The sequence below is a fragment of the Pangasianodon hypophthalmus genome, chromosome 14, assembly GCF_027358585.1.
Source record: "Pangasianodon hypophthalmus isolate fPanHyp1 chromosome 14, fPanHyp1.pri, whole genome shotgun sequence".
Lineage (NCBI taxonomy): Eukaryota > Metazoa > Chordata > Actinopteri > Siluriformes > Pangasiidae > Pangasianodon > Pangasianodon hypophthalmus.
In genome coordinates, this window is record NC_069723.1 from 3,822,720 (window position 1) to 3,835,281 (window position 12,562).

General features: G+C 38.7%; 1 protein-coding gene across 1 annotated transcript in view; it reads right to left on the reverse strand.

Moving 5' to 3' along the window:
* The window catches only part of igsf11 (immunoglobulin superfamily member 11), an 80,197-nt gene extending 67,763 nt beyond the window's left edge, over positions 1-12,434 (reverse strand). The window contains exon 1 of the mRNA XM_026943329.3: positions 11,893-12,434. Coding sequence (XP_026799130.2) covers positions 11,893-11,947 — 55 coding nt within the window. The 5' untranslated portion in view covers positions 11,948-12,434. The remainder of the gene's footprint in view (positions 1-11,892) is intronic.
* Positions 12,435-12,562: the final 128 nt, after the last annotated feature.

Here is a 12,562-nt window from a genome sequence, read left to right on the forward strand (position 1 = left end):
ACTATAGAAACCATAACATAAAAGAACGAGTGCATTAATATTAATATAATTAATATATACCTGTGATTTGCAGCTGCACTACTGTCAGAGCTGCTGTTATAGAAAATTAATCAACACCTTCAGACCAATCACAATCCAGAATTCAACAGTTTATCTACAATAAACACTGTTTGGAAATGTAATAGCTTTTAAAACATAAAAGCCTAGCAAACATAACCACGTCTGCCAGCTGATATTATACCCATTTGTCCCATTCACGCTCGTTTCCTTCCAGCTTCTACTCTTTTTTTTGTCCTCCATTTTCTTTCTGTTTCCATTTCTCATCAAGCCTCTCTTTGGGTCTCATGTATAAACATGGCTTATGGACGAAATGTGTTTTGAAAAATGTGTACGCCATTTCCCGAGCACACACCTGAGGTGACAGAATGGAAATGTTGTGCCATTTGGCATCAACTGAACAGGATGCTTCAAAACTATCTGGGTTTTTCATTCAATTTTCCAGAGTTGTGATTGAAAATGATGAAAAACATTCAATATTTCAATCTGAGATCAACTTTATTTGACTAAAGCCAAAAGTGGTGTATTGGTCTTGTGGAACAACCGACAATGAATGCATTGGTGCTATTGAACATTTATGGAAGGAGTCTCCAGTGCCAGCGATTTGTAAAAGTCAGAGGGAAAACACTTTACGGTTTCTCGGTAACATAATCTGTGTGTTTTTTTTTTTAATTATTATTATTAACTTTAAGAGAGAGAGAAAAATAGAGGCTGGTGAGGGAACAACCGTTTATAGCTGCTATAACATAAGTTACAACAGAAACTAGCTTGTTTCGTGGATGTTCCATAACATTAAATGTAACTATAAACTGATAAAAAGTATGTTTTGTTCTTTTCTTTAATAAAAATATATATATATATAATCACTGGCAAATTGCTATAATGTTATATTCTTTACTTAACTGCAGATATATTGTATTTTTTCTCCCATACTTGTGCTTGAGTGTGAACAGTGTGTGTATGATACCAAGCCACTGGAGGATGGAGACTGAGGATGAACTCCGGCTTGTGTGTGTGTGTGTGTGTGTGTGTAGAACATGACCTTTTCCAAACCTCGTCTACAAATGGATGTTCTGCAGCAGATCTTTTGCTCACGCTGCATGAAGACTATTTTCGGGTTTGTAATTGGGCCCAGAGAAACCCAGCGACGCGCCCAGTGACAGATCGCCATCCACATCGAACACGTGAACACGAAAGACGTAGTGAGAGACGCCACCGTTCCGTCAGATTGAGTCTGATTTACATTCAAACCCCATTACTGTGCTGCGCTTCATTGATTCGCACACGGCTCTCTTTGTCCTGATGAGGTATTATCCATGATAATCCACAACACGCTGTTGTAATGGATTAGGTCGCGAATTAGCAGCTAGCCTAGATAGATGGCGTAGTGTTTAATAATCGACCATGCGGCACTGAATGTGATTATTCCAGATGTCTTTAAAATAATGTTACAAAGTTTGAATTTCTAGTTTTTTGCAGTTAATGTGAGTACTCTGAGTTAGAAGCTAAGTGTAATAATCCAAAAAAGTGTACCAGGACTGACCGAAGAATGTATTATAAATTAGATAAATGGAATTATTAGTAATAATAATAGCAAAACAATAGCAAAGCTTGCATCATACCTGAGTCACATCAGTGCCAGTTTTAACCACAAACTCCACATTAGTGCCTCACAGCCTCACAACATGGCCGAACCGGACTCCATTTCCCATCAGCCTCTCTCACACACATATAGATAACCCTGACTTCCACATTCTAACTGCAAAGTCTCGCTCTAAATACACTTACGATGATACTAAGCCTTTGTTTCTCATGTACGTTTTCTGTTTTTTCTTTACTTTGTGCTTCGTTATAACTTTGAATTACAACTTTGTGCCTAGTTTCACCCTGTTTGTTGATCGACTAACTGATAGCTAGTGTGTTGTTCAGTAACGTTCACCTGCACGTGTATCCGTCTCTGCCGCCTGACACAGCGTGACGACGGAAATCAATACATCAGTGCAGTAAATGTGGTCGAGCTGGTGGTTTAGCTGGAATCGTTGATTCTGAAACTGAGACTGCGCAGCATGGTAGCTCGTGTCCATTAACAGAGTCTATTAACATTCCTTGGATGGAAGTCGTGATGTCTACAGCGTTGTCTAAACGAGCTGCGTGGAGTTGGATAGTGAAGCGCAACTCGCAGCACTGAATGCGTGCTTTCACACGAAGATAAACTAAGCCATAGTGCAAATTTTATATACAGTATACATTTAAATTTACCGGTAAAGTTACCATAATTGGGCAATTTGCTCATCACATCACACAATCGTTAATTAGATTCCTATAACTGCATGGCATTAAGTGTTTTATTCTTTACATAGAACATCCATATCATTTAATACAGCAGCCCTAATTAATGTAACACTTATTTTAACTGTGAGAGCATTTTAAAATATCGAGATACGGTATATTTTAGCAATACAGTGCCATCATCGCTAGCTAGTGCGCTGTTAGAACCTCGCCGATGATTCCAGACATTTTTTTTTTCTTTGCTCATGCATGTGAAGTAAAATCCTGTGACTCAGCGTCAGAGCCCCGCTGTGTTCCAGCTCCTCGTCTCGGGAACAGGGCTTTCCTTTGTTCCGCTGGAAGATGGACGAGTGCGCTGGCATGCTAATGAGAGACAACAAAGCGACCCGGGATGGCCGTTGCCACGGCAACCGGCCCCGCGCCAGGACGCCGATGCATTCAGGACACATTCGTTATCAGCCCATGGGGGGTTACTTGGCTTCACATCCAGCAAAATGAGAACAGAGGGTCCAAAAAAAATGGACTGCTGGGAGAATGTACACGCTCGGTAAAGTGCTAACCTGAGAACGTTCACTCTGATAACCCTGAGACTTAGCTCACCCGCAACACACATGTACATCGTTACTCGGGTGGAAGTGACAAAAAAAACATACGAAAAAAAAAACAATTAAAAAAAGTAAAAAAAAAAAAAAAAAAAAGTATTAAAGTAATAAAAATGAGTGATAAGCTAATAAATTCAAAGATTTAATTTAAATAGTGGAGATTTTATCGACTATAAGTCATTTATTTTCTGTTTACCATCTAATTTGTTTTGTTCAGCATGGGTAATTTTTGCTATTTCTAACTTTGTTGTGTTTAATCTGTTTTTTTTTTGTTTTTTTTAATTTATAACTTTTGTTTCTTGTAGATTATTTAACTTTTTTTATTTCTAGCTTGTTTTGTTTAGCATGGGTAATTTTATTTATTTTTTTACGTCAAACTTTGTTGTATTTTGATTTTAATTCTCATGTATTTTCTGTATTTTTTAAACTTTTATCTTATTTTGTTTAACAGAGGTATTTATTTAGTTTTTTGTTGCTGTTTAGTGTGTGTTTTTTTTTTACTTCTAGCTTGTTTTGTTTAGTGTGCAAAAGTTTTATTTTTCATTTTTATTTCGTTTCAGTAATTTGTTCCTTCTAACTTTTGTTTAGTGTGGGTTATGTTTGTTTTCTTTAGCTTAGATAATTTTCTTTTTACATCCACCTTGTTTTGTTAGTGTGGGTAATTTTATTTTATCTCTAACTTTTGTTTAGCAAGATTTTTGTTTGTTTGTTTGTTTGTTTATTTGTTTGTTTTACCTCTAACTGGTTTTGTTTAGTTTTGGGCACTAAACTTTTTTTTCTATGTTTTGTTAACTGTGGTTTTTTTTTTTACTTTTTAATTTTGTGAAAGGGAATTTTATTTAATTTTTTTTACTTCTATCTTGTTTTGTTTAGTGCGGGTAATTTTTACCTCTTCATTTTTACCTCTTATTTTGCTTTTAATGTTTGTTTAGCAAGGTTTTTTTTTTATTCTAGCTGGTTTCATTTAGTTTTGATAATTTTTCACTTTTAGCTTTTGTTTAGCAAAGGTGTTTTTTTTTTTTACTTCTATCTTGTAGCAATGTGTAAGAATACATTAGTAAAGTCTGAGATTCTCAGCAGACTGTTGTTCTAAAGATCTGACACTTCAGCTCTTTGTTTCTGGCTTTGTTTAAGACTTTCTCTCGGGAAACTCCCGGGAGACGCGAGTGAGAGACGTGAGATTAAAGTGTACTTTATTATTTTTACCCTCGCTTTGTTTAGAAAAAGTACACTGCAGGACTGTTTCTCAGTCCTGATATCTCAGTCCAGTGACAGAGCGCTCTTCTCCTTTATTTGACTCTTCTTTAATGATTTCTCAGAGAAGTCGCTCAGGACTACGATACGCATGAACGTGTGGGGAGATGATTAAACGAGACACGGGTGAAGAACTGAACGAAAGGCAGGAGAGCTGCTCCTCCTCGTCCTTGTGCACCTGAACGGTGAAACGTGTTATTAACGATCGAGGGGAAGAAAAAAATATTGAGTGATTGCTGCAACATGAGTGCAATTATAATTAATGCAGCTTTAAATAAGACATCAAGAATTAATTATACAGCAGTGTGCTGATGAGACGTGTGAGAGGCTATACTGTAATCTATACGTACAGGAGAGAGAGAGAGAGAGAGAGAGAGAGAGAGAAAGAGAGTTTATGGCTTGTAGCAATGCTACGAGTGTTAGCGTTCAGGTGACACAACGTCTGGTAAATCAGCCTTCAAAAACAGCGACACCTTCTAAAGAAACCTTGTGTATTAGAAAATAAATAAATAAATAAATATTAAATTGCCGTGTCATCTTTATATCAACCATTACAAAAGGAATACAATCACGCACAAACGCACAAACACACACAAACATACACGCACGCAAATTCACCTAAATACACACAAACATAAATGCACATAAACATACACGCAAATACACACAGACATAAATGCACACAAACAAATGCACACACATAAGCACACAAATTCACACAAGCACACACAAAGACAGACAAACGCACTTAATGTGTGCACATACACACACACACACACACACACAAATGCACAGGTACACACTCTCATGTTAATACTGATTTCTGCATAGATCAGAAGCACACAAACACAGTGTTATTTACTCATGCGCTTAAATGGGCGCGCACACACGCGCATACACACACACGCACGCACACACACATGAAAACCCTTCAGCCGCCCTTTCACTGGAGGACTAACGGGACAGACTGTAGCACATGGCTGAACGATACACACATAACACACTCACTGTGTGTGTGTGTTGATGTGTAGGTGTGTAGGTGTGTGTGTGTTTCAATATGCCTGAGTGAGAGAGCAATAGACAGAGATAATAGGGCAATTTGCAGTGTACAGATGGGGTCTGTGGCCTTATACACGTCCCATCCTAAATTACCCTGCAGTTCACACACACACACACACACACACACACGCACACTTAGAAAGTGACACTGCAGGTAAAATCATGTAACTATTGATCCATCACTCTATGTTTACTCATCTCCTTTTTAGGGATATCTGTGGGTGCCAATATTTTTGCCAAAAAAAAAAAGGGAGCGAACCACACTGGAGTTGATTGTGTTCCAATAACAGCACGTCCCGGAGTGTTTTATTCCTCTTGTAGCAAAACAACTTGCCAACGATTACAAATTCTTATGCATTACAGGACGACAAGTGATACTTTTTATCCATTTATAGTTACATTTAATCTTGTTCTTATGTTATAGCAGCTATAAACATTCTCTCTCTCTCTCTCTCTCTCTCTGTCTCTGTCTCTTTGTAGTAATGAACAGATTTGAGACGGATCCGAGAGGACAGACGGTCTTCTTGTGGCTCATGAATTACATATGGCCGCCTGATGGAGGAGAATTACTGACACGTCCTTCTGCAAAATTCGTCTTTTACTCGTGTGACAAATCCTCAGATCCAAACACACACACATCTCTGATATTCTCTCAGATATTACGCTTCTGATTGTTTCCCTCACCCACTTCGTATATTACATCGGAAACGACAGGAGGGATGAATAATATAATTTAAAAAAAAAATGTGAATGTGTGACAATAAAAAACAAGAGCGAAATAAACTGAAATGAAAACAAAAAATGTGTAAAAAAAAATTAAAGAAAAGCTAACTAAATCAAACTGTTATTTACTAAATAAAATAAATAAACAGCACAAAGTTAATAAATAATTAAAATTGAAATACAGTGAAAATAGCATAAATAGTATTATTATAAAAACATTACATTACTTAATACATTACTTAAAATAACTATTACTTTATAATATGCATTTGAATAAAGTTATTTATTAAATGTTTCTTTTTATTTAAATATTAAATTATTAATATTAAATATTTATTAAATCTATACATCAATACATAATCAATACATAAATAAAATTAATAAATCAACAAAAATGAATAAAAAATAAATAAATAAAACATACAACTAAAGTATAATTTACTATAAACATAATATATACTTAATGTAATATATATATTTACTTAATGAATTAAATTAATATGTAAGAACAACATGGTGCAAATAATATTAAATATGTTTTCATGTCATATTTTCATATTTAAAGAGAAATTAATATGAACACGAACATTTTTAAGATTTCTTGCTCTAATTTTTATTATTCACCACTTGATGTCACTTACAGCAAACTTTATTTTTTTACATTCTCTAATTACGTATAAACTTTATTTTTACGTTATTTTAAGTATTTAAAAATTTTACCGCTTTAAAGTTACACAGGAGAGTGAGATCATAGACAAAACGTTTTTTTTTTCTTGAGGAGCAATTCTAATTTTGTATGAATGAAGTGATTAAAAAGGCTTAGCAGCTCTAACCACGCCCTCTTCCTGACCTTTAACCTTTTATCACTCTTTTTTTTTGCACAAATTGGTGAAAATTGTGAAGAAGATATGAATAAGATGAAAGTGTTTGCCTGCTGTTTACACAGAGATCTGGATTTTCTGTCAAAGAAAAACAAGGAAGAGCTGAAAGGAGAGAAAGAGTGTGTGTGTGTGTGTGTGTGTGTGTGAGAGAGAGAGAGAGAGAGCGAGAGAGAGAGCAAGAGAGTAATTTGTTCAGCTCTCGTTCCTCGGCCGGTGCGATGGCGATCGTTTCTGAGCTGTGAGCGATGAAGAAAACGACATTAGCAGCAGTGTGAAATTATTACCTGGTGTATTTTTAGAGCGCTGCAGTCGAACTGCTTTATGAAGAAATTGCCTGGGGTGTGTGTGTGTGTGTGTGTGTGTGTGTGTGTGCGTGTAATGTCCATTTGTGACATTTAACACGTTATATAACCTACATATACTTTACATAAGTGATTATAACTCAGACATTAGGGTATATTACCACTTAAGTTACAGAAAATTATCAAGCGCCAAATATCTGTATCCGTATCTGTACTCGGATTTACACCAAAAGTGGGCGTGGCCTAGACTCAAACTGATTATGGAATATGAAAACCGAATATCGCTCTTCTTGCGCTCCGCATCGAATTGTAAACTTCGATATCAGAAAAAACATACAAATGCATTATTTGTTCCTAACACACACACACACACACACACACACAAACTTCCATTAACTGTTTACACGCTCATAGATTCGATCCTAACTTCAGCATCCTGTCTGGGAGCGTCCTGATCCCCTACTTAGGGCACTTCGAAGTGCTTTTCACAACACATCATCAATTAGTTTAGGACGACACCAAAATCACAGACTTAGCCAGACTTAGCTGCTAACACTATTAGCCGCTAATACTGAAGCGTGTTTCTACCTCTTTTGAATCTCCTCCATCATTTATTCATACGTTTTCTCCCAAAAAAACCACACGAGATGTCTTTGCTGCCTTTTCCTCCCTCCTTCCCTTCTCTTCCTTCCTCTTCCTCTCGCTCCCGCTCATGCCCTTTAGGAGCGTTCCTAATGGTCTTTTAATTTTTTGAAGTGGTTATTTTTAGCTAAAGATAATCGAGGTGGAAACTCCCATCTGTCCCATGTACAGGCCAGCTGCTCTGCTTTTCTTTTTTGGCAGGGTATAAAAAATAAAAACACGAGTGAGTGAAGAAAAAAAGTGTTTTAGCATGATGGTTGGGGGGGCTGTCGCTAAACGCTAGCTCAGAGCAGAGCAAACGTTTTGAGGTTTAGGTGTTTAAAGTGTTGCGTGATATTACACGCTTACAGCCACCAATCTGTTTCCTGGACGTTTCTCTCGTCCCTGTATTTATGTCCAAATCCACGTCTTGATAACGTTTTAGCTGCTACGCAAAAGCAAAGAGCGGTGAAATGAAATGATATGAGGACGTTGATTGGAAGAGAACGGATGAAAGGATTTTAAAACACTCCTGAAGTTATTGCTCCTGTGTGTTCACGATATTAACAAAAAAATTCAATTGTTGTTATGTTGAAAGGCATTGGTGCAGGAGCTAAATGTTACGCAACTAAGCTAAGTCAAAGATCCACGTTATGCTATGCTATTCTATGCTAACACACACACACAGACACACACACGTCTCCGATCCATCATCTCCTCTGTCCCTGAGGATCCCATAGGCTCTTTATGAGAAGCTTCAAACTTTGATTCCTTTCCTGTCTCTGAGTTTACAGTAGAATTTCTCCGCTCGTGTCCTCATGTGTCACTCTGGTCACGTCCTTGTTAAGTCGTCCTTCCTTTGCTCTTCCTGTCCTGTGCCTGTCCGTTAATGGCAGCAGATGCAAAATTAATGGCACCGGCCCAGAGCGAGAGTGACAGCTGAAGAGGAATGGGTCTGAGCTCAGCATATAATATCAGGAAAGATACAGATCAAGAGTTAGCTAGCTAACTGGAAGAAGGTAGAGTTCGCAAATCAGTGATGACTTATTAGCTTTATAACCAGGTGCATAAAATAAAATAAACCAACCAACGTTAATAAATGTTAATAAAACCTACGTTAAAAATGTGAGAGACGCCAGATACGGTATATTCACAGATGTTCAGAAAACTAAAGCGGCGCGCACTTTCGAATCACGCTAACGAATCCAAACCAACCATCCCGACTCTCAGGACATGGGATCTTGCAGAAGTTCTCATGAACAAACATAACTTCAGATCAAAGCAAAATGTTTCGGATGATAATTCAGCTTGGTTCTCATGAGCACCATGAGCTCTTTATGAAGCGCGTACAAATTATTAAAATGTCTAAGCTAGTTTAAAATGCGCAATTTCAGCCCTCTTTTATTACTGATGATTATCTCGTCATGCATCTGTACGAGATCCAGACAAAATCTTGGCTGTGCTATTGCATGTGTTCTCCATGTGATAAAGATCCTCTGACGATAGACTTGCGACTAACGAAAACAACGCTCTTACGTTTTGCTTACGTCATCAATCAGCGTGATCGGGAAAGCATCTCATGCAGAAAATAAACACAACCATTCTTCAAAGCGAGCTTGAGGTAATAATTCTGTTCATTAGCATGTTTCGCTTACGTTTCTTCAGCATCACTGCCATATTTGTAGCTGTATCGTGAGGTTGCCGTCCTCCTATTGGTGGATTATAGACAAGCATCATAGCGGTAGCGCTCACACTCTGCATATTTTCTTTTCTCACACTGACACAACTTCATTGTCAGCCATCTTTGGTCGCCGTTGCGCTAAAGACCAAAGAATTCTTTTACGATGTATGATTTATACAGATCTTCTCGGATCTTATTGGTTAACGGTCTTTCGTGCAAGACGATGTCAAGATCGGGTTTTCACGCTAGACCATCCCTCGTTTTCAACGCAATCTGATATCCAGCTTCATGTGACATTAACGGACAAAAAAGCAAAATGTTTCCATCTACACAACCAATCCATCAGGATAAACTGGAGGAAGCTTGGTGTCCCAGAACTGTCTCAAAGATTGCTAGCATGCTAAGCCACTTCCCCCTCAACACCACCCAAATGTGTTACCATGGCACCCTTTCAAACCCTGGTACTTTATTTTTTTTTTTATCAGGAGATGGTCAAATGCTAGAAAAAAATGGACAGAATGAAAAGTCCCATGCCTTCTTCACACATCTTCTTTCATGTAAATCAAGTGGGAAGAACTTTTGATGCTCATCAACTCCGGTACATACTACCAGCTAGTCCAGAAGCTAGCACTGTTAACCTGCTGATCAGAACACGTCTTCGTTGATTGGTTGGTGGAAACGGTGACGGTGTTAGAATCGCAACGATATCGCTACATGACACCATGTTGATCACTATCTCAAACCAAGTGTTTTGAGATACTGATTTACAGATTCTTTTAAATCTTCACAGAATCTAGCTTAACCTTGAAACCGAATTTATTCAGCGTTAAACTAAAGTCCATGTAAACCTTCAGCGGTGAAGATCATCACTACACTGATCATTCCCTGATTACATCCATAAGCGTAGCACAGCTTTACCTTTATTTGATGCAGGGTGCACTAAAACGCAAAAATACACATCAGATACTTCATGTAGCTTTGGGATTGGAAATTTGCGATATTGACAACATCAGATTAATTAGTAGGAGCACTCCGTAGCGGGTCACAGGCCAGAGAGAAATCGATGAACCAGCAAACAGGACAGTCAACAAAACCCCAGGCATTTTGGTCATGTTCCAGCTTGGGGTTTTGTAGCTTTTCTCCATCTTCCATGCATCGATTCTGGAAAGGAACTTTCAAAAAATGCTAAGAAGCCCAATTTCTCCAGTTTGAGATATAGATCGGTGGAAAAAAAAAGCAGAGCTCCAGGACTTCAGGGGTCTAAGAAGGTCTAAATGCCAAGCTAGATGCTTGCTAGACTGATGTTCTTAAAGGATGGAAAGGTAGGAGTGATACCGGGTGAGATATACTTCTGTTATTCATCAGGAAAACATTAGATAACAGAATTCCATTACATTCCATATTCTCCTCATAGCTCCAGAAGGAAATATCAAGATCCCAAAAGTATCTCAACTTATCAGCTGTACTTAAGGTGTGAGGTAAAATTGTGATTTTTTTTTTTTTTTTGCTAAAATACATGATGCTATTTCACTTTATTCTGAAATAAGGGAGGCAGCTGTCAGTATTCCACGTTCCAAGTGGGACAGATTTTCTCTCAGGAGCACAAACTGTGTTTGGAAAAGTTGAACTCTCTCCAGATGTTTATATTTATTTTAAAAGATCTCATGTACAAATTAAGAAAAGTGCTTTCTTTACTTCAGATTGACTGATGGAGGCGTGTCCTGATAATCAGGTAAACAATATATCAACACACTCCTTACTTACACACTCCTTATCCTAACATTTGGACAAATCTGAGCAAATCCCAAATAAGTCACTGGAGTTACTAGTAAGAGTTAGACAAAGCTCTACTGATCCCATGGTGTTAGATTTTTAAAAAAAATTAATATACAGTAAATGTGTCACGTGACAGGTGCTACAACTTTCTGTCAGTCTTCTGCATCATGCATTAAATCACAGATCTGAAGTAGTTGCATGTTTGTGTGCATTGCACCACCACTTCCTTTAAATCCTGACCCTCAATCTGAAGCGCTGAAGCACGCGCCGCGCTACAAACTTCCCAAGCGCGAGCTCGTCACGTGGCTACAGAGCTCTTCTTAATCGTCTGGAGGATTACAGGACTACAAGCACGCGCCGTCTGGCTCTTCCCGTTCTGTATCCTCCACATCCACAGCATACACACTAGCACTAAAAGCCGGCTTAGACGCGGGAATATACCCTTGCGTCGTGGCCTCGTGCAACTTTCAGATCTGATTGCAGCCCTGACTGCAACTCTTTGCAACCTCTCGCGCTTTATTTGCACCGCGCGCGCGCACGCAGACACACACACACACACACACACACACACACGCAGTCTTAAAGCAGACTCCCTCTCAGGGGGCATGCATGAACTTGGAATGAAACAGAATCCCGGAATTCCTTACCTTCCATGCACAAGAGCGCGAGCCATGCAATCCATAAATTGTGGGTGCTCAGCATCGTCCCAGGATTTGATCTCTTTCTGTATTTCTTTAGAATGTTATTTGATTAATTCTTGCTTCCAGAGTTTCTTGGTTGGAAATGACTCACAATGCATGAATCAAGTCTTTGTCAGATAACACTATTTTTTCATTCTAGGACCAAAAAGAAAATATCAAACCGCTGCATTTCTGCGCCACTTATCTCCACGCGCTCTTCTTTCTTTGCATTCCGTCTCTACCGGATTACTGACATTCTCCTCCTTTTGTCTGCAGCTTCTTTTATTTTTGCTCCGTTTGCTCCGCGCATGTCCGCCGCAGGATGAACTATTTATTATTTATTATAATAATTATTATTATTGTTATTGTTACTGTTATTCACACCACCGCGAGAAACCGGAGGAAACCCCGCGCGCGAGCTCCGGGTGAGAGTGCGAGACAGTGCATGGCCGTGCGTCCTGAGCGCGCGAGCTCCGGGTCTGCTATGCTGAGAGGCGCGCGGCGTCCGAAGACGGACCCCTTTTTTTTTTTCTCTCTCTCCTCTCGCTCCTGCCGCTGTTGCCTTGGAGACGCCGGTGACGCCATCGGGAAGAAGGGTTGGGGTCGAGGAAGGAGTGGAAATGACGCCATCGTGTGG